We start from the raw sequence: 22944 nt of genomic DNA on the forward strand, positions 1-22944 counted from the left end.
ATCGGTCAGTAAAGTGTTAACATTATTGCTCCATGATAAAAATGTCAAAAAATTAGATCACAAGCAAATAAATATAACAAAATAATAAAAAATTAAAAGATAAATTTAATTGAGTTCTTTTTAAAGTGGCATTACTATTAAAATGGCACCAACAGCCTACTTGTTAATTAATTGCACCAAAGCAACAATCCTTCTCACAGCTCTTCTTACGATGGGTAGACTTAAATGACAGCATTCGAACAAGGGTTTTATAATTACAACTGGTATAAGTTGAACTTCCATTGCTAGAGTCTACTACTTTAAAATAGGACTCCAACATCATAGCAAGCCTCCCCTCATTTAAGACCGTAAAACCGGCATCATCATCATCACAGAAGAAATTAGGGGATTTAAGCAAATTAGAAAACTAAACCTACTTTTTCTGCTGCAGTCATTGTCAGGATTATGAATCATGGTTTAGGAGAAGAAATGGCCTTGAAATATCAATCCTAAAGTATCAGATTAGATACTTACGGACAATCACGTTGACCGCAAGAGACGGCACCAATCGTGCCCCCCCCCAAAAAAAAGCATTTACTAAATACAAGAAAAAACGTTCTATTCTTATTTTTCTTTGAAATTTATTATATTATCATTTATTTACATTTAATTTTTCATTAAAAATTTCCATTATTTTTTATTTATTATTGCTTCTGTTTTAACAAAGCACCATTTTGCAGCCATTAACACATTTTTTTAGGCCGGTAAGATACCATAAATTTGGAAATATTCAACAGCATGCTCTTCTGTAGTAAGCAGGTCCCAAATTAAAAAAAAAAAAAAAAAAAAAAAATATATATATGTGTGATAGAGGGGAAAAAAAGGAGTCTTCACTCTCCTAGCTAACATGTGTAATCAAGTTTACATCAAACCCAGCCTGTTTGAAGAAGACTTTTCCATATTTGGCAAAAAATTGCATAGTTTGCCCTCTTTTCTTTTAATAAGGAAAAGTGGTTGACGGGATTTTTCATAAGTACCTCAGATTATAGGCAAGGAGACCTTGTTGCATCCCAGATACTGGTATAAAAATATTGTCTAATTTTTAACAATATGCTGTTTAAATCATGCCAAGCCAGTATAAGAACTGTTCATTTACAGCAAAGCAAACATGAACTGACATCTGTCAACGATTACACTATGTCAATGACACATCCAAGCAAGCACAAATGTACCTTTTTTGACTTGCTGTGGCTTAGACCCAGTTTCCCAACTATGAATGAAGCCAATGGCTTTTATGCTTAAAATGGCTATGATAGCTATATCAACTGTGACAGCTATATCATCCGATAAAAGCTAAGCGAATGTAGTTAGGACTGCTAGCCATCTGGTGATGATTTGCAATGAACTTTCAACCCTTTGAGGGGCGGTGGTCGCGCCCTGAAACCAAAAATTTTCGAAATTTTTTCCGCTCTTGTTTCCAAACTGTTTAAGTGAAAACCGATTGATTACTTATCTTTTACCTCTAAATAATGCAAAATTACTGCAGAACTATACATTTTTTAGGTCTTAGTATTTTAAATCGGATGCCTTTTAAAATTCATTTTAAGTGAGACAAAATAACTTCCTTTTATTTATATTAATAACTTAAAATTAAATTTTTTTTTATCGCACATCATTAATTCTATCATTAACAATAAAAATACAGCAATAATTAAACTGCATATATAAACAACCTGTGTATATTTATGGTATTTCCTTTGTGGTTTCAGGGCATGACCACTGGCCCACTAGAGCATTGCGTTACAATGCTCACATTCCCCTAGAGGCTCGGTGGTCGCACCCTGAAACCACTGCTCTTTATAGTAATGTTTGCTGCTTTGAAATAAAAGTGTTTATTTTCACCCGGATATAGATAAGGGGTTTTGAAATCACAGAGTTATTGCATTACCAAACAATACATGCACCTGCCCCCATAAAATATTTTTCATTTTAGAGATTTTTCTCTGCTTTCAACATGCTTGCTCTCTAGGCTAGTACTGTGATTTTCTAAATTATTTTGTGTGGTTCCAAAAAATTGCAAATATATTTTTGAATAATTAAAAATAGAAATCGTGCAAAAATTTAATTAAATTAAAAATATTTTGCCAATATTTTATTTTTTACTGTTGAGATTCAAAATGCCTCGCAAAGGGTTAGAAATAGCTGATGCATTAGCGTTACTTGAAGAATTACCTTCAGATCCAGAATCAGTGGTCTCTGAGGATGAAAGTGAAGGAGAAGGAAATACTCCTTTATCCCCTCCCTCCTGCTTATGGAAATATAGAAGATGAAAGTGATGATCAGTCAGAAAATGATGATATAAATTTACCAGGTCCTTCCAGAATTGCAGATGTAACATGGAATAAAATGCAGAATGTAGTGAAATCCATTCCCGAATTTTCTGAGGATTATGGCCCAGCTGACGAAATTACCTCTATGGAAGATGCAAAACCCATGGATATATTTATGGCTTTTATCCATCTATTTATCTCTATTTCCTTATTCTGTACGTTCTTATGTTTTCACTGCTGCAGAAAAATTACATAAATTATAATTTTTTTTTCCGATGATATACTTTGTAAAATAAAGTAAAAAATTTATATTTGATGCAATTTTTAAATGCAGTTTTTTTTTATTCGCAAATTTCGTAATTCATTGGAAATGCATACGGAAAAAGGTAAGTTGTTTTTTCCTACTAACTCAGTAAGTTTCAAAGTCCTAGACACGCGCTGGTTTCACAGCGAAACCACCACCCACAGATTAATGGACAGGAGTAGATTTTTTTAAATTCGTATATTATTTGTCTCTAGGATCATAATATTCGATTTCTAGTGTTTTTAGTTTAAAAAATTTTTTAAATAATATAGCGCGCGTCAAAGGGTTAAGCAAGGCTGCTGCTTTTGTGCAACCCTTAAATAAGAGGTTCTTGGTGACATTTAAACAAAAAAGGACATAAATATAACTTCAAATTCCAGGACACACAAATTACTGTTAATAATTTACAAAATGAAAATAATAAGTCAATAAATAAACAAACTGTAATGATTTTATCGAGTGTTCAGAAGTAAATTACTCACTGGGATTTGGTTGAAGAACTGCATCAGTTCTAGAAACAAGTCTTTCTGTCCAATGCTTAGTCCTGTCAGAACGCGATGCCAACCCATCAAAATGGGCATCAAGTTCTGTTTTCTCAGATGTTCCAAGCTTTTCTTCAGTGTACTTTAATGAAAGAAATGCACCAGCTTGTTACTTTGTAGAACACTTGTGAGAAGGTAAATATTTATTATTATTTTCTTTTCAATATATTGCATACTTTACACACTTTCCATAAAAATAAAGTTTATTTTTCAAAAGTTCAGAAATTTTCAGGACATTCTCAAGATTTACTATTGGAAATATTGAACAAATTTTTTTTATATATTATAGTAGGCGAACAAATAAGTATTTTTAGCTCTGAAAGAAAAAATATCTTAACCCCTTAACTGCCGCGGGCGTATATATATGCCTTGCTCAGCCGATGCGTTAACTGCCCCAGATGCGCAGCCGATGCGTTAACTTTGCGAATAATTTTAGGTGTAGCAGCGCAAAGTAAATGATAGCAGTTTGGAAGGACGTATATATACGCTTGGGGCAGTTAACGCATCGGCTGAGCAAGGCGTATATATACGCCCGCGGCAGTTAAGGGGTTAAATTATCATAAAAATACGATAATTTTTAAATTACAAGTGCCACAATCCTACGAAAGACCATCATGAAAAGTACATTAAATAATAAACAAATAAAATCAAACAGATAAAAATTAATAAATATACAATAATGACAAATAGTTCAAAATAAATACAAATTCCTGCATTCACCTCATTTGGACTTAATTTTTCCGGCTTTGAACTTCGCTTAAGAAAGTGCAGCGAGAAACATAGAGACTAAACTCTCTGCTGCCTTGAATGCTTTGGAAGTTTGGTGTGATACTAATAATATGGAGGTGAACTTAAATAAATCATACTGCTTGACTTTTTCCCTCATGCACTAATCCTTGGATAGATTGACCTAGTTTCAAATGCTCTTAGCAGTTTGCAGGCAGGATATTGTGATCAAAGTCCAAAAAAATGACAAACTTTGAATGTAGGAGAATGTTATCTCAAATACAAGTGGAAGACTGATCATAATACAGATCTGATCAAATATAGAAAGCAAGAAACTGTAATCGCAATGTATATAGACAGCAGTGAAACACACTGCTCTGAGATTTCAAAAGCTGTTGTTTTGTTTTGCAGTTTTACTTAATCTGAAAGTGGCTTTGCATGATTTTTTTTAGCAATGAGAAAGAAATGCCTGGTTATTAGATAATTTTTATAGTAACTGTGAATATTTAGATAATGACAGTAATTACTCAGAGGAAAGTAATACATTTTTTCAATGAAAAAAATTTCATCATGTGTACTATTTTTCTAGCAGCGATTTAAAAGCTGATGAAAATGATTTGTAACTGAAAACAAATTGGTTTGGACAGAAACTCATGAAAACCCTAATTTTAAAATATTTTTAGGTGAAGTAGATGTAAAACTGGAAGCTGCATTATCATAGTCTCACAAATACTTCCAACATAGTTAAATCATTAACATTTGTAAGTTATTAAGTTGATTAACACGTGAAATAACTGGATTTGGCAGTTACTCATAAGTGTCAAAAATCATGTCTGCCTGCAAAATGTTAATAAACAAAATTTTTCTTACAAAACAAATTTCCATCAGCAGAACCTTCTTGGAAACAATATTGTGTTTTACTGTCAATATCGTTGCTTCACGAAAATCTATATAATGTTGTTGGAATTAAGAGATAAATGTAACCTTATCAGCTTTTTTTAATCACCTGATGTGATTTTCCTACAGAAAAACTTTTTGTGCTGTTTGTTGAAGCACTTCATGAGATTCATTACAGTTCCTCTCATTCTGTCTAGGATATTTCTTTTCCTTTCTCATTGCATGTAAATGACTATAAATGGTTTGTTACTTTACTCCTGATGTCTAGCAAATTTTTTAGCACTCAAATATGAATCTTCATCTAGTAATGCATAAAACTTCTTAAGTGGAATTTTTTACAAGACACCAGCTATTCTTAATTTCTAACATCAAAATCATAATCTTAAAGTAACTCAAATCAAAACACAGATATGCTTTCCAATACAGTACCCCTCAGCCCACCAAACAGAGCTTTCCACGAAAATAAATATAAAGGCTTAAAGAATTATCTGAAACATCTCTTTCTTATAGGTTTCACAACTTAAAAAATTAGAAAAAATTCTCCCCAATATTTGTCAATTTGTAGTATCAAAACTATTTTTATAGTTTTTTTATAATAATTTTTCAATTAAAAAAAAATGAGACACCAAGGATGGCTAAATCTACAGAATTCCAAAAATATCATCTGATTTATTATTTCAAAAAAGAGAACTAGATCTTATTCTTTAAACTAAACTAAAAACATTTCATTTGAAGCACTGTCCTCGTAGGATTCCTCCAAAGAGCTGGTTTTCGCATGGGTCAACCAATCAGATATACAGAAAAGAAAAATTCTGTAAAGTTTTCTGTTGATGTGCTGTTGAGTATAGCTTGTAAATGTGATACCAGTTTTAGAAGACATATTTTCTCTTCATAATGGCTCTTCTTATATAAGAAATGCCAAACTGAAGTTGAATTTTGTCTTAAGTAAAAAAAAAAGATTATATTTGTCTTAGAATTCATAGCAAGTAAATCTGACTAATTACAGTTTACAGTACATGAATTCATATAACTTATATTTACTAATAACACATCATTTAAAGTTTATTTTATAAATGGTTATGCCCTTTAGATATATATAGATCATTAATAATTTTCAATTTCAAATTAACTGTGTTGGAAAATTTGTACTCACCCTTGCAGCTATAAAATGCTGAAGAGGCAAGAAGTTCAATGCAATATAGTCCCCCAAAAGAAGCCAAGAATGCAGTAAAGACTGTGTATGATTCTGATGTGTTTATCCAGGGTGCATGTCGAACCTGATTATCAACTTGGCCAGTAGTAGCCTGGTGCGACAACATGATGTATGGAATCTCAACATGGAAAATAGCTGTCAATGACTAGAATGCGAATAAGAACCTAGCAAAGTATCCCGAACAGCTTTTATATAACGTATTGTATGGCATTGTTATAGTCATGTACCTATTGATATACCAGTCAACTCTTAATCATCTGTTATTCATCCTTCATCTTCTTCATGTTATGTTTTCTTCATATGTCATAGGTTGACATATCCTATTCATCGGTTTTGTTAAGCACATTACAATAAGTATGCTGCTTTGGTTGGTAACCAAGTTTTATTCTCTACACAAAAATTTAAAATTCAACAGTTTATGGGCCTAGTAAGCTAAGGTTCCCAAGTAGTCCACTAGAGATGTACATTTAAGCAGCATGTAAAACTTCTGTGCTTTTCAAGGAAAATAACATAAGTAAAATTACTTCTTTCTTTAATCAAACTGTATGTAACTGACGAAAATGATGAACATGAATATTCAAATTTAAAAAAGGATAACAATAATTCTGAAATATGGCTTTCCCAGTGAAAATGGTTTTAATCCAGAAGTTTGGTAAGTTCCAAGTGGCCAGTCAGTCAAGCCAGAAACTTATGAAACTAACCAAGCTGAACTGGGCAAATGAATAGCAAGAGATCAAACAGCTTTGTTCTGTGCATAAAAACATCCAAGGTAGTACACAAAAAAAATGCACGATTATTTATCTTTTCTTTCTTTTAGTCCAAAGGGGCTTTGTTCCTGAAGGATTATTGTTTTCGTTTTGCGAGTTTGAGTTGAAAATTTTAAAAGGCTGTATCACTTTTTCAAATCATTGCCACCAAATACTATTGACCTGTAGTATATTTGAAGAAATTAAATAATGAAGAATCTACATAAATTATGCATGTTTCTCACTGTGATAAAACAATGGTACCTAGCCAATTCTGAATGATGTAATCCTACAGCAAATATGGGCATCTGAAAGTCCAAATTTGAAATTTTGTTTTATCATCGATTTCATATTTTATAAAACTTTAGTGAATTTTTTATTAACAAAGTGAACAATTTAAAAGCAATAGCAACACTCTACAGGAGAAAAAAAAAAAAAAAATTATCTCCAGCATTCAGAACTGCGTATCGGAAATTCTAAAGATATGCTTATTTTAAAATTATTTTGCAACATTGCTGTTGAATTGAATTGAATTTTATGGTTTAAGAGCAAAGAAGATGATATTTAAAAAATAAAGGTAACACACAAAATGTTAAAAAAAATGAATGCCCTTTCGGACGTAATTTCAAATCTCAAACCTTTCAGATTTTTTTTACCTTTTTTTTTTTCAAAATTGTGCATAAACTTACAGGAATAGGAATTTAAATGGTGCAAAATACTTCACTCATCAACAAATATTGTGAAAAATTAAAATAAAGGTCCAAAGTCACTGAAGCATTTCAAAAATACAAATTTTAGGGTGAAAAGCGGATGGGAAATCAGCTGAAAATACTCTGCAGCAATAATGCAAAAGAATTCAAAAGTCTCGAATTTGATCAATTCTTAGAAAATGAAGGCATTAAATGACAGTTTTCAGTCGAGCATAGATAAGGTGACCAGATTTTAACATTGGTAAAGCGGGACACCATTGACCGGGGGGGGGGGGGAATTCTTGATTAAAAATTTGGTCTATATGGAGCAACACAAATTTTCATAAAATGCAAAAATAGTATTGTAATACAGTCAAAAGTCGTTAATTCGGACACCCATAATCCGGAATGATCTATAATCCGGACCTCAAAGCTAAAATCTTTCTGCGCATGCGCCGCATTGACGCATGCGCATAGGCGTTTTACTCGTGCACGCAAGACAGTTACCACTGCGCATATGTGTCTGCGCAAGTGCAGAATACATTTTCGCGTGCGCGTTTAATATATAACGGACGGTATAAGCTAAAATTATATAATTATCTATTTCAGTTAATGTTGATGATTGCGTTGTTCTTTAATCTTCGAATTGGATCCGGCTTATTATTTTTTGCAGACTGTAAGAGCCATTTTCTAAAAGTAAGCTTGAACTTTCGATTATGTCAAATAGAATTTCTGATGCTGGAGCTCCCAAAGGATCTAGAAAACGAAAGTATGTTTCGATGTCCATCAAACAAAAAACGAATTGCTACAAAAAATGGATAAAGGCATATTCTTTGTTTATCTAACCGTTCCTAAATATGTTTATCAATTTCACGCTGCTCTGCGCGGGGGAAGGGGGGGCAATGAACTGGAAGTTGATTTGTCAACACTATCTATCTTCAGGGCAGATGTTTTTATTTTATTCGGCTTATAATTCCTTACTAAATGTAGTATTTAATTTCGGTGTACTCTGTCTTTGATATGATTTAAATCAAATTCCTCGTCATTATAAATATCACGAATACAAATCAAATAGTTTTCTGGTTGCAATTTTCTAATTTCGGCTATGGGTAAGGTATGCTTTACGCGCGTTGAAAGAAATGTTTAATAAAGTAAACAAATAAATATTAGGCTTCTTTTTTGGTAAATTTTGATACCCTTTAGATCATAATTGCTCATTATTTTATAAATTACGGTTTCATATTTTTAATTTTATAATTTCTGCATGCCATCTTACCAGATTTAAACTGATGATCTATAATCCGGAAAAATCGATAATCCGGAATCGCCGAAGTCCCGACGAGTCCGGATTAAAGACTTTTTGACTGTATATATTTTTTTTAATTTCAACATAAGTACAATCTACAAATATAATACATTAAAAAATTATGTATAGTATTATTTTATTCTTTTGCATATTTCTCTTTTGAGTGAATTCTTTTAGTAGATTGCTGTCTTTTTTTTTTTTTTTTTTGAATAACTTTTGGACAATTTGAGATGTACAAGTTCTGAAGGAATGATTGTTATTATTAGCATGAAAAGACATAAGGCCTTCTGCTAATGCTAATTTCTTTTCTTCGTCTCCATAAATTGTTTTCCAAAAGAATTCCTGCATTTTGGAGGAAGATGCAGTAGTATTTAAATATTTTTTATGTTTCTGTGTCCCCGAGTGCTTTGAAATATCATTCTTCCAACCAGGCGAAATAGAAAATTCACTATTACATTTCTCACATTTTACCATATGATCGCTTTTGTTTTTTTTTTTTAACAAAAGTAAATTCACTTCTTAGATCATCTTTGAATTTGCATCTTTTGTTCTTACTTACTATGTTAAAAATCTAAAAAAGTAATTTATTATAAATTTATAAATTATATTATAAACTTTTATCTATATATATTGCTTAAAAACACAGCAAGTAGGTACATAATTACATGAACATATTTTATTGTTAGTTTAAAAATTAAATTAATTTGTTTGTTATAAAGTATATTTTAGAACTTATTTAAATTTTAATCCTATAATTCTTCCTAAATAATAACAGTATTAACTTGTATTATCTTTCCTCTGAATTTGCCATAACGTAAGTCAAAAGCGTTACTTTCAAGACCGACGGTAGACCTTTTGCCGCCACTATAAAATATAAATACTGTCTGCTAAATTCAAGAAAATTTATGTGCTTATAAAATAAATAAATAAATTATTTACCTAAATTATCTGAATACCTGATTTGTTGACATCACTTGTTTAACTACCACTAGCACGCAATACAATGTGTAGCGTCTGAGAGACAGTTACAAAATGTTTTTGTCAATGCCAATGCCAAAAAATGCCATTAAGTCCAAACAACGGTGGTCGAATTCTAACAACTGATCAACAATGCGAACTTTGATAAGCAGTTCTCGATAATCAGTCATCAACAATTATTTGTTATTGCAGTCAAAAGTTGTTAATTCGGACACCCATAATCCTTAATGATCTATAATCCGGACCTCAAAGCTATAAACTTTCTGAACATGCGTCGCAATGACGCATGCACGTAAGACCTTTATGGCTGCGAATATGCATGTGCGCATGCGCAAAATACATTTACAAATGCACGATTAATGTATAACGGACTGTATAAGCTAAGCTGAAATGATCTAATTCAGTTAATGTTGCAGATTGCGTTGTTCCTTGATCTTTGAATTGGATCCGGCTTATTATTTTTTGCAGACTCTTAGAGCAATTTTATAAAAGTAAGCTTAAACTTTCGATTATGTCAAATAGAATTTCTGATATATATTTACTAATATGTAAAGGATCTACAAAGCGAAAGTATGTTGCGAAGTCCATTAAACAAAAAGTGGAATTGCTGCAAAAAATGGATAAAGGCATATCCTTTGTTTATCTAACCATTCCGAAATCTGTTTATCAATTTCACGCTGCTCTGGGGGGGGGGGGACGCCGCACCGCACAATGAATTGGAAGTTGATCTGTCAGCACTATCCTTATCTTCAGGGCAGATATTTTTATTTTATTTGGCTTATAATTCCTTACTAAATGTAGTATTTCATCACGATGTACTCCGTCTTTGATATGATTTAAATCAAATTCCTCGTCATTATAATTCGCTTCCGATAGCGAAGAAAGTGACACAGAGGTTATTGAAAATGAAAAAATTTCGATTCACAAATTAGTCGGTATTCTTGACACAGCAATTATAGGACTTGAACAGCGGAACTTTGTAACTGAACAAGAAATTATGTCTGTTTATAGAATTAAAGAGAAAGTATTATCACATAAAAAATGAAGCAACTTAAACAACTTACATTGAAAGAAATGTTTAATAAAACAAATAAATATTAAGCTTTTTTTTGGTAAATTTTGATACCCTTTACATCATAATTGTTCTTTAAAGAGAAAGTATTATCACATAAAAAATGAAGCAACTTAAACAACTTACATTGAAAGAAATGTTTAATAAAACAAATAAATATTAAGCTTTTTTTTGGTAAATTTTGATACCCTTTACATCATAATTGTTCTTTATTTCATAAATTACGGTTTCATATTTTTAATTTTACAATTTCTGCATGCCATCTTACCAGATTTAAACTGATGATTTATAATCCGGATAATAACTGATTAACAACTTTTGACTGTATTAACATTTAACATTGTAAAATTAACAAAAAGAATATAAGACACATATCCTGGCGAAGTAGCCACATGGCCGCCAAAACTGTATTCTAACGCCATTCCCTAGCTTATCGGGACTTTTTTAAAACGTCGCGGGACAAATTGTCAAAAATCAAGACCAGACATCCCACCAAGATGTTCAAATCAAAGTTACCCCACAGAGCATAAATGGTATGAATAGCAACTTAACATTCATAACCTCATTCATTCATGTCCTACTAAAAACAGATAAAAAACACCCGAGGAAATATGGTTTAAAAGAAAGCTTACAATATCACATTTCAGAATCATAAGACGCTAAGCTTTTTTGCATTAATGAATTCGAATAAATTTATTCGTAAAGTGAAGAATACTTTCTTATTGGATAATCTGAGGAAGCAAAAACATATTATTTATGAAAACCTGAAACTTGTGAAATAATACAATGATATTAGATTTTTGAATATAATACATGATATTAGATTTTTGAAACTGCAGAAAACTGAAGCAAGATAAAACAAACTTTAATGTTGACAAACAGGAATTCACTGAATTTGTTCCTACTGGAGAAAATTCAGAAGCAAAAAAAAAAAATTCCAAAGTGCCAAATGCTCAAGAATCCAAGGTAAAATTTCTGAAGGTCTAGATTTTTAAAAACAGGAAAATGAGGCAGACCAAGAAAATTCTATTAGCAAAAATATGCTAACTTGAGTTTTTGCAGGTGCAGAAACTGTAGAAGTTTTATCCAGCAAGAGCAGCTATGCAAGAATAATACAATTTCTTAATGAGAAACAATACATGGAAATTAACCAGATAGAATAGAAAAGCATCGGATGCAAATGGCTATTTGGAATAAAGCAAAAGGCGGATGGTACTGTTGATCAGTACAAAGATTCGTTGTTAAATAATGCTTGCAAAAATATGGACAAGACTATATGAACATGGCAGATACTGAACATGATCTGAAAATACATCAAATGAATGTTTTATCAGTTTATCTGAACAGGAAAATTGATGAAGAGATCTTCATGTCTCAACCAGAGGGTTTCGTACTTCTGAAGGTTAAAATCTGTAAATTGAAAAAGCCAACTCATGGATACAAGCAAGCTGGATGAATGTAGAATCTAAAATTAGATGAAATGAAACTCAAATTTGAAAAATTAACATCAGATAATTGTATCTTTGTTCAGAAAGCAATTAATAACTGCATCATAACTGCTATTTATGTAGATGATCTAGAAGTCTAACAAAAAAAGAATCTTCTAAGATACACATCAAGAAAAATCTCAGTAAAACTTTTGAAATGAGGGACAGGGGTAAAATAAAGTGTTTTGGCATTAACACTGAAAAAATGAAAATATATCACTTAGCCAAATTCAGTGCATAAAAGAACTCTTGGTTAAGTATGGCATGCAAAAATGTACACAAAAACTGTTAAATGTACACAAAAACTGTTTATCAAAACTGTTAGATGCTAACATTAAACTATGAAATCATCTAACGTCACCAAAGAAAATGAAAGTGTTGACAAAAATAAGCATCAATCCTTGATTTACTTAGTTGTTCCACAGCACCTGACACTAAAATTAAAAATATGAAACCGTAATTTATGAAATAAAGAATTATGATCTAAAGGGTATCAAAATTTACAAAAAAAAAAGCTTAATGTTTATTTGTTTACTTTATTAAACATTACTTTCAATGTAAGTTGTTTAAGTTGCTTCGTTTTTTATGTGATAATACATTCTCTTTAATTCTATAAACAGACATAATTTCTTGTTCAGTTACAAAGTTCAGCTCTTCAAGTTCTATAATTGCTGTGACGAGAATACTGACTAATTTGTCAATTGAAATTTTTTCGTTTTCAATAACCTCTGTCACTTTCTTCGCTATTGGAAGCAAATTATAATGAAAAGGAATTTGATTTAAATCATATCAAAGACGGAGTACATCGTGATGAAATACTACATTTAGTAAGGAATTATAAGCCAAATAAAATAAAAACTTCTGCCCTGAAGATAAGGATAGTGCTGACAGATCAACTTCCAATTCATTGCGCGCTGCGGTGTTTAAGATAAACAAAGGATATGCCTTTATCCATTTTTTGCAGCAATTCCACTTTTTGTTTAATGGACTTCGCAACATACTTTCGCTTTGTAGATCCTTTACATATTAGTAAATATATATCAGAAATTCTATTTGATATAATCGAAAGTTCAAGCTCACTTTTATAAAATTGCTCTCACAGTCTGCAAAAATAATAAGACGAATCCAATTCGAAGATTAAGGAACAACGTAATCTGCAACATTAACTGAATTAGATAATTTTAGCTTAGCTTATACCATCTGTTATACATTCAGTGCTATATAGTCACATGATAGAAGCCAAAAAATTGATGAAGACTGTATGTCCACCTGACGTGCCTATTCAGGGTGTGTGTCATAATTTATTACTGATGTGGCCAGTAGCACTGTTCTCTTCTGTGTGATGTGATGCATGGAATCCCGGCACAGAAAATAGTTGTCCAAGACTAGAATAGATATAGGAATTTAACAGTGTTCTAGACAGGTTTTATACAATGTATTATGAGATAGGGTTACAGTAGACTGAAGGGTAACCCTTGTATTATTGTAAAGTTGTTGATTCATTTATCACCAAGTCAAGGGAGTGTGCAATGCCAAGTTCGTGCAATTTTCTGATATCTTTTTTAAGTGAAAATAGGTCAACGTGTACATGGATAAAGTCAAGGAAATGAGCAATGCCTAGTTTGATCAATTCTGTGATTTGTTTTTAAGTGAAAATAGGTCAATGTGTACACAAAGACAAAATAAAAAGTCAGAGTTGCACAAACTCAGTATCCATGTACCGCCAAAAATCGCCAGTTTTCGCCAAGGGGTACCCATAAATATACTTTTACCAAAATAACTGTCATCAAGTACCTGCTAACATACCAATCAAGTGTTAATCATCTGTTATTCAACTTTTGCTGTCTTCATGCTATGTTTTTCCTCACGTCATAGACTGACAAATCTTGCTCATTGGTTTTTCGTGAAGCGCAAGAGAAGCGCCCATTAACACTTGTTTCACTTACAGAAGGTATGATCCTTTGTTAGGCAACCAAGTTTCTCAATATCACACTCATTTATGCAGTTGGAGGTTTGCACTAAATTGAGCTGAAACATTCTTCAGATTTCAAATTAATACTTTTAAATAAAAGCAGCATCGTCTAAAGAGTTTACTTTTTAATAAACACTACTATATAACCCTGAATTTCTATACTACTTTTTATACTTATCAAATATATAACTTGAACTTATCAAATATATATCATGACTATAATCAGATTAGAACTTTCTAAGCGCTGCATAAAAACTTCAATTTTGGTGAAAGATACTATTAAGTTCTATGAAGCACAAGTCATTAAAACTTTCTTATAATTTCAAATATGCCAGATATGCTTAAAAGGAAATTTATCATTGTACACCACAAAGCTACGAAAAATCACTAGCTATTACTAAAATTATAATACCTTGATCACATAAAATTACACAACACAAATTAAAAAAAAAAGAACAGTACGAACTTGGACTGCACGACTAAATGCAGTAGCTGCTTCAGCTGCAAATCCTTTGATTGACTTCATGCTGAATTCCATATTAAATTCAGCACCCGCGTACCTAATTTAAGGATAAAAGGTAGAAGCGGAAATTAGACACTTTACTGGGATTCTTTTAACGATAACAGTGGGTGATGTGCGGGATTTAAAAAAATTAAGTGTAAACAGATAACACTACATCTATGCACTACAGTCCTCAACCGCTCGTATTATTGCAAGCCCTAAATTTTTTGCAGTTAACCGGGATTTCACAGTTAATACTTGTCAAAAAAGAAATGAAAGGGAGAGGGAGAGAAGAAGAGACAGCTGACACACATTTAAAAAACCTGAAAAATTTTCGGAATGGAATGCATAATTGTTTGTACTTTTTATTTTTAACATTTGAGTAGTCAAAAACGGGAGTAGCTTATTAAATTCTTTGATGTTTTACATAAAGCAAGGCAATAATGAAGAATTGAAGTGATTTGAAGATTCAAAAACAACGTGGTATCGAAAAGATAAACATTGTTCAGTTGGCAGTAAACACTTTCAGTTTCGGAGAGTTTAATTTTGGAAGAATTCTTCCGATTATAGTGAGTTATATATATTCTGAAACTGACTATCCGATTTATTTAAATAAATTAGCTTGATTGTAAGAGTATGTAAAGGTAAATTTCCTAGTGGTACTAATTAAAACATTAGAATTTTCAAATGTGTATTACCATGTCTGAGTATTCGTAACTTCATGTTACTTAATAAAAGGGAAAGTCCCCTTATCACATATTCATGTGTTATTCGGAAGGATATTTTTAAAAACCTTAAAGCTTTTAAAATATGGCATTTAGTATTTAAAGTGCATGCGAAAATAAATATCTTCTCGATATTTAATATTTTATACGTTGTATAATATATTAAATATCTTCTCGATATTTAATATTTTATACGTTGTATAATATATCGCACATGCCATTAAGCCCTGTCAACTATAGGCGGGGGAAAAGTTGTTTCATCGGTTTTAGGATTTTAATATGTATATTTCTGATCTTCTTTTTTCTTTTTCTTTCTTTCTTTCTTTCTTTTTTTTTTTTTTTTTAAATGAACAGGGATTTTTTTTATCATTGCCGAAAAATATATTTAATAATTGAAGAAAAACTTTTCGCGAAAAGAATTTTTGTATTTGTTGAAAATATTTCCTCTAGTGAAAATTGAATTATGCAGTCTGTAGGTTTTTATAAGGTTCAACCGTAAGCTATGTGTTACCAAGTTCTGATTGTTGTCTAGGTCTACATGAGCAAAAAGATCTAATTTAGCAGTAAAATACAATAGTTTAATTTCAGCAGTGTCATAAACATTTAATGTTGAAGTTATTAATTAAAATCTATATAAGAAAAGAAAAATTGTAAAAAATCTTACATAATTTTTAAAATTCTGACAAGGTGTTTAAAATTTTATAATAATAGATTCAAGTTGTACGAAATAATGATACTTAACCAGCATAAACCATCTTTGGAATATGGTAACAGGTAGTTTGGCGACATTTTGGTAAGGGGATAAAGGTTACTAGCTAGGACTTTAGCAATAATCTGAGAAGTACACAGTTCCAATCACAGATTATTTTGTCTCAGAGAAATGAGAGATCATGAGACATGTCATGTGACATTTTCCGGAAAATTCCAATCGTGATTTTAGCTAATAAGCACTTAGAAACAATTTTGCACCTAATCTTCGTCATGATTAAGCACTTTTGTTCCATAAAAGTTCTAGCATAAGCATAATTTGCATAGCAGATTGTTGGAAAAAACGTTGAGTAAAAAAAAAAAAAAGCCTTTATTTATAAAAAATATTTACTTTATAAAACATGAAAACAAAATGGCACCCCTCCCAAAAAAAACTAGCAGGTTGCTGTAGCAGGGTTGGTTGCCAAATTTTTGCAAAAAAATCACAAAGTTACCATAATCCAAAGATTCACCCCATCTTTGAATTTTCAGATTATGAGTATATAAAATCTCAATCTAATAAACACACTTCTAAAATTTGTCAAATTAAGATTCATATATGTATATATAATTTTCTTTATGAATACAAAAGTAAAAATTTCGAAATAAAAATAGAAATTATTAAAGTTTAATCACTTGCAGTAATGTATTATATTTTTGGTAAAACTTTTATTGTACGGTACCCCTTGGTGAATCGCTTTATTTTTAACACAGAATCCATGTACAATTTCAAGATGGCTGTTACACAAAACCAAAATAAGAAGTTGACACAAACTGAGTGTCCATAAACACAACTATCTATTTTCACTGAAAAAAAAAAAAAAAAAAAAAAAAAAAAATCAGAATATTGCACAAACTGGACATTGTGCACTGCCTTAACTTTGTCAGTGTACACATCAATTTATTTTCACTTAAAAATCAGGAAGCTAAACCAAAGTTAAAACCATCATGGTAGCCAGTAGTTTTGCTAACAATATCAACAATAGGGTTCCCAAGAAACCTACTTCTCGTGGCGGGCTTTCAGATTTGGTGAACAACCAATACCCCTTGATGATTTTTTTCAGAAAAAAAATGAAGTGATACCGTAGAATAAAGATTAGTCGTATTTTTAATCATAATGAAAAAAGGATGCTATGTTGCATCCTATTTTCATTATGATTATGATCTATGCATAAAATAGGATGCTATGACAATGTTGCTTTTTATATGCATAAAAGTGCTATTGTCAATAAAATATATACATTTCCCCCCTCTCGTGCAGAATAGGATAGTACAGGCGTTCGGGATTATGAAAAAGTATTTTGCGTAGGTTTCCAGACTGTATTGTAGAATGTATGTTATATGTCTGTGTAACATTTAACTATGTAAATCTATAATTTCCTAAATCAGTGTTAGTTTGTAAAGGAAAAAAGAATGCAATTTTCAAGATAAACTGAATGCTGCAAGAAAGAAGATAATGAAGTAAGAAGACCCTGATAAAAATATTGACCATCAGTCACACTGCGTGTTGAAAATTTGTGGAAAGTGCAGAATCACCCACTGCTAGGCACGTTTTTAAGAATTGCACAAACTCTGTATCCATGTACACATCAATGTATTTTAACTTAAAAAGTCAAAGGAAAATGACAAAAATCCAATTCTTCTTACTCTTGCAAAAAGCGCCAAACATAATATGCCAAATAAGTGGGCGATTCTGCACTTCACCCTTAAGTTCATGATTAGTTTTATCAGGATTAATAGGTATAAAATTAACCTGAAGCTAATTAACAAGCAGGAATATTGCTAATGGTTTTGCACTAGATTAAGTTTTTATATTACTCGGACAAAATTATTGGAATTTTGAGGCATGCTAATTCAGATCAGTTATGAAAATTCATATTTATAAAATGGTTTAAAAATTAGTTAATGAAATTATCAGTGATTTAGTAATTGTAACAAATTTGTTTTGAATGATTATAGAATGCTACAAAAAATAAATAAAATAAATTCAGTGTTATTTTGAATAGAATTCATTAAAGTTTACAGGTTGTGAGCCAAAATATTTCATCAATATTCTGATGTGACCAAAATGTGTGATGTGAGTCATCAACGAGCTCAGCTTGCATTTCAGGTATGCACCAAAGTGGGTACAAATGAACACAGTTTACATTATTTATGACTGATGGATATCACACATATTTGGGAAGAAAGACTTGCTTACTCTCTTAACTGTCGAAGGATTAAAATCAGGGTTGGAAAATTTCCTTCACAATGGAAAAAAACTACTTGGAAGAAATAGTTTTTTAACTACTAAAGTGGAAGAAACTAATTTTTTAACTTATTTATATTACTACATTTTTATTTTATTCATATGTAGTATTGTTATGTTACTAACTTAAATATTTTCATTTTGTATATAATTTAATTAACCTTATTTTTATGCTTCTAATAACATTTCTTACTTACAATTAACGCAACTGCCTTAAAAAAGTTGCCAAATTTTGAAAACCATGCTCGTAACTATTTTTCCAGCAACCGTGCTGATAACAATACCTCGATCAAGCAATATTGCCAATTTCATTTGCATTCTTTTTTGTTTTATTCCAAATCAACAGTTTTTATAAAAAAATTGTTACTTTTTAATCTTAAACTTAGTTTTAAACTATGAGCTTCTTTAATTTGCCAGCAGTGGAAGAAACTGCAGTAAAATTTCTGCAAGAATATAGAATTTTGCTGAAAATTTTGTAGAGGAAACAAAAAAATGCATTTCTTTAATATCTGCTATTGCTGAAGGTTGCACAAAGCCAAATCTTTATCGTTATCTGATGATTTTTTGAGTGATGTACTTCTGGAGAAGAATAGTGCAAAAAATTTATTGAAAGATTTGAATGTAAGTGTTATAATTTTTAATGTACCACATAATCTTTATTTAATAATTCAAATTTGCATTTTAAATTCCTGAAGTATGTTTTCTTTTCATATGTTGATAATATCTACTTAAAAACAAATATTGATAGTTTGGAAATCTTTCTAAAAAAGGAATGAAAACCACTAAGTTGCACCCAATAAGTAAATTTGACCTTTTCATCTCTAAAACACTGAATCGAAGTGGTTACGTTAATACATAAATACTTAAAATTTTTTTCGTAATATGTGCATGTAAGTATCTATTTTTGTTTATTTTCTCTGAGATCTACTTTCATATTTGTGAATTTGGACAGATTCTGAAACCAAATTTTTGTATACTGCGGAAGGCAATTTTTTTCCATATTTCAATTCTATGAATTCTAATTTTGCCTATATATTCAGTTTCGTAAAATTTGGTGCGAAATTTTCGGAGAAATTTAAAAATTTTTCTTGCTTTATTTTTTCATTTTGCGCCATGAATGATTCTCTTAGCGAACTTCTTAATTTATAGCACCCTATTTTCCTTTCCTTTTTTTTCATTGTACACGAACAGATAAAAGGTCATGTTCATTATTTTTAAATAATTTTAACAAAGTGTGTGAATCACATTTGACGTTATTATCGCTTGTAACGAATATGCCATATTTAAAAAATGTGCCGATACGTAAATTCACATATATCTTTGGAAGTTTTGAATAAAAAAACTCTTAACGTTTTGCAGATGTGCTTAGATGTTTACTTTATCATGATGTCAAGAACTTTATAGGTTATTACAATGGAAAAATTTTTTCGAAAAATTCATGAAAAATATTGTTACAAAATGTACAGGCACGGTGAGATGGCTTCCCCACAAAGCAGTTTTAGGGTTGCCATAAAATTGCAAGGGAAGGTAGGGTTGCGACATTTGGCGACAACATTGATGATATACCATGGATGGATGGAAAACCTTCTGGTAGAAATTAATTTTTACCAATTTAGCCTAGAATGTTCTCGAACACAAGCTGAAAGCTATATAAACCCTGCTGGTCCGCAGTCAGTTAGTGTGTGTGCCTTGTCTAGCGAGCTGATAGTCAGTCATTGAGCGAGTGTCTCGAAGTCTAGTGCCGAGTTGGTCGTCAAGTGCATCGAGAGAGTCTTTTAGTGCATCGTCGAGTTTTGTCTTGGACTGTGCTGAGTTGAGACCTATACTTTTGTGTATCGTCGAGTGCATCACGTGAAGAGTCTCGAGAGTACGTGGAGTTCCGAGAATGACCAAGCAGAGTCGAGAGCTTTGCAGTGAAGGTGTCTCCACCGTTATTGCCTGACAGTGTGAAGGCTGTGTCGCTGATGGTGTCGGTGTTGTGATAAGGTCACATAAAAGAAGAAGAGACTGAAGATTAAAATGGACAAGGATGTCTCGTGAGAATAAGCTGAAAATTATTATTTTTTTAAACTTACAAACACATTTTCAATGGTTGTTAAAATAGTCTTTATTAAAATAATTAAATCGTTGGCAATGTTAAAAACGCAAGCTCGAGAGCCACGAATTGCTCTTGCACGTAAAATGTATAGAATTTGATTTTTGAGTTAGATTTAGGTTTCTCTCTTCAGAATTGTATGTAGCCATTTTTTTTTTAGCATTCAATAAATATTTTTTATTTTTTTTTTTTTTTTTTGCGTTAAATAAAATTTTTATGCTGTGTTTTGTTTTGAACCTGATGTTACAATCTAAGGTTAGCATAGCGGTTTCGGCCACTACACCACAGCAGTAAATATTAAAAGTTGGTGGCAGCTTTTAGGGATTGTTCCTGAGAGTAAATTTAGGCACGGACTTTTTTGCCTCTGAACTTGAGTTATATGTAAACAGTCAAGACTTTCTTTTCTTCAAGAGCGATCTAATTTTGCGTGCAAGGACTGTTCGCGTGGTGAAGCCTCTTCAGTGACAAGTGACAGTGTGTCAGAAGGGAACATCGGAGGAAGCGTGATCTAGTGCCGCAAAATAGTGAAATTTCCCGGAAGAATATCCAAGTAGTGCCAGGAGAGTCAATCGAAGGCGTCTTCAAAATTGGCGAGTATCATTTTTGTGATTTTGGAGAGGTTATGCCAGTTATTCGAGACTAGGCTTATTTTGGATATAGAGCAGGAAAAGGTTGCCTCTTAATTAGCATTTTTTTATATACGCCTTGTTTGTAGGCATAGGTATTATCATTAAGTGTTGTAAGGCAATTTGTGTTCAGAATTGTTAGGGAATTATTCAGTTTTGGAGAGATAGACCTGTTGTTGTTTTTGTATTATTGTTTTTCGGGGTAGGTTATTTTTCTTTAAATTTTCCATAATGGGTGAGTTTATGAGGAAATTTACTAAAGCTCTGCTATTCGAGTTAGCGGAGGAGTTTGAAACAAATGTGTCTCAGGCAAATAGAGTAAGAGAAATTAGGCAGGCTATACTAAATGCCGAGGACTATGAAGAAGAAGCTGCGAAAAAATACGCGGCAAGAATTTGGGCTGCGGCTGAGCAGAGAAAAGCAGAAGAAATAGCCAAACAAGAGAGAGCAGAGCGGGAACGTGAACAAGAGAGAGCGGAACGGGAACGGGAGTGGGAGCGAGTTTTTGAATTGGAAAGGTTAAAACTGATGAATGTGGTTCAGACTAATAGCCTAGCTTCCACGGTTTCGAAAGTTGAACAATCTAGAGAAAAAAAGGTTAATTTGAAAGATCTAGTACCGTGTTTTGAACCAAGTAATAGTATAGATATTTCATTATTCTTTATGCTATTTGAGAAACAAGCTCAAAAAGAGAATGTTAATGAGATTGATTGGATCTCGCAATTAATTTCTTTATTACCTCACCATGTAGCCCAGTTAATAGTGAAAGAACCAGCGGATAAAGGGGATGATTATCAGCATGTTAAGAAATTACTCATGCAGAGATTCAAGCTTAGTTCTTGGGCACTGAAAACAAAATTTGAAGAACATTCTAGAAAAAACAGAATGTTATGGGTGGATTTAGTGTATGAATTGAGAGTGTATTTAGAGAATTGGTTGGATTCAGTAGAAGTTCAAGATTTTGAAAGTCTTAAGGAACTTAATTAAGCGGCGAGTCCCTCTAGAAATAAGAGAGCACTACTTAGACAATTGGGAAGAATTTAAAACAGCTTCCATTTTAGCAGAGAAATGCAACAAGTATGAGGCTTTGCGAAGGGATACGAGGAAGTTAGAACAGAGAGTGGGGTTAAAGAAACCATTTGAGAAAGCTAGAGAGCGGTATGTAAATTCTAACTCTAGTTATAATCAGAAAAGTAGTGGTCATCAAAGAATTAAATCAGAGGAGCATAGAAAAGTGGAGGCTCCTAAAAAAAAGCAAGTTTTTAATGAAGCAGGTTTCGAGAAACAGCGGAAAATAAGGTGTTACCAATGTGGAAAGGATGGACATATCCGACCTAACTGTCCTTCACTGGAAAAGAACAAGGCTAATCTGGTGAATAATCTAGGAACGGAGAGTTTAGGAAAATGTTTTGAGCCATATTTCAAGAAAGCAGTAATTAATGGGATAGAAAGAGGATATCTGAGAGATACTGGAGCTGGTGTAGATCTGTGTAATAGTACTTGGATTAATACTAATGACTTATTAGGGGAAACTGTATGGGTGAAACAGCCTTTGGACACAGAATGTAAATGTTTACCTTTGGCGAAAGTCACCATTGAAGGTGATTTTGGTGTGGTCACCACAAAGGCAGCGGTTACTCCGGTAGAGTTAGATAAAGAGTACTATTTGTTAGAGAATAAAACTGCACAGTTGATTGAGAAAATTAGGGAACGACCGGTTCTTTTGAATGCTGTGGAGACTCGTAGTCAGGCGCATGCGC

The 22944-nt window shown here is 31.9% G+C and overlaps 2 protein-coding genes across 5 annotated transcripts in view; one reads left to right on the forward strand and one right to left on the reverse strand.

Annotated features, from left to right (window-relative positions):
* Nucleotides 1-14973, reverse strand: part of EndoB (SH3 domain containing GRB2 like, endophilin-B) — a 94028-nt gene extending 79055 nt beyond the window's left edge. The window contains exons 1-2 of one of the 4 annotated variants that reach the window (XM_085810956.1): nucleotides 14708-14973; nucleotides 3096-3237 (exon numbers count right to left, since the gene is read on the reverse strand). In XM_085810956.1, coding sequence (XP_085667082.1) covers nucleotides 3096-3237; nucleotides 14708-14779 — 214 coding nt within the window. In that variant the 5' untranslated portion in view covers nucleotides 14780-14973. The remainder of the gene's footprint in view (nucleotides 1-3095; nucleotides 3238-14707) is intronic. The other 3 variants (XM_085810958.1, XM_085810957.1, XM_085810959.1) reach the window with 3 other exon arrangements.
* Nucleotides 14974-15234: 261 nt separating this feature from the next.
* The window catches only part of obe (activating signal cointegrator 1 complex subunit obelus), a 231708-nt gene continuing 223998 nt past the window's right edge, over nucleotides 15235-22944 (forward strand). Inside the window, exon 1 of the mRNA XM_085810960.1 lies at nucleotides 15235-15387. The gene's annotated coding sequence lies outside the window, so the exon portion shown is untranslated. The remainder of the gene's footprint in view (nucleotides 15388-22944) is intronic.

The sequence above is a fragment of the Stegodyphus dumicola genome, chromosome 2 (genome assembly GCF_044657685.1).
Source record: "Stegodyphus dumicola isolate Sdum_Otavi_A_Nest chromosome 2, ASM4465768v1".
NCBI classification, from domain to species: Eukaryota; Metazoa; Arthropoda; class Arachnida; order Araneae; family Eresidae; genus Stegodyphus; species Stegodyphus dumicola.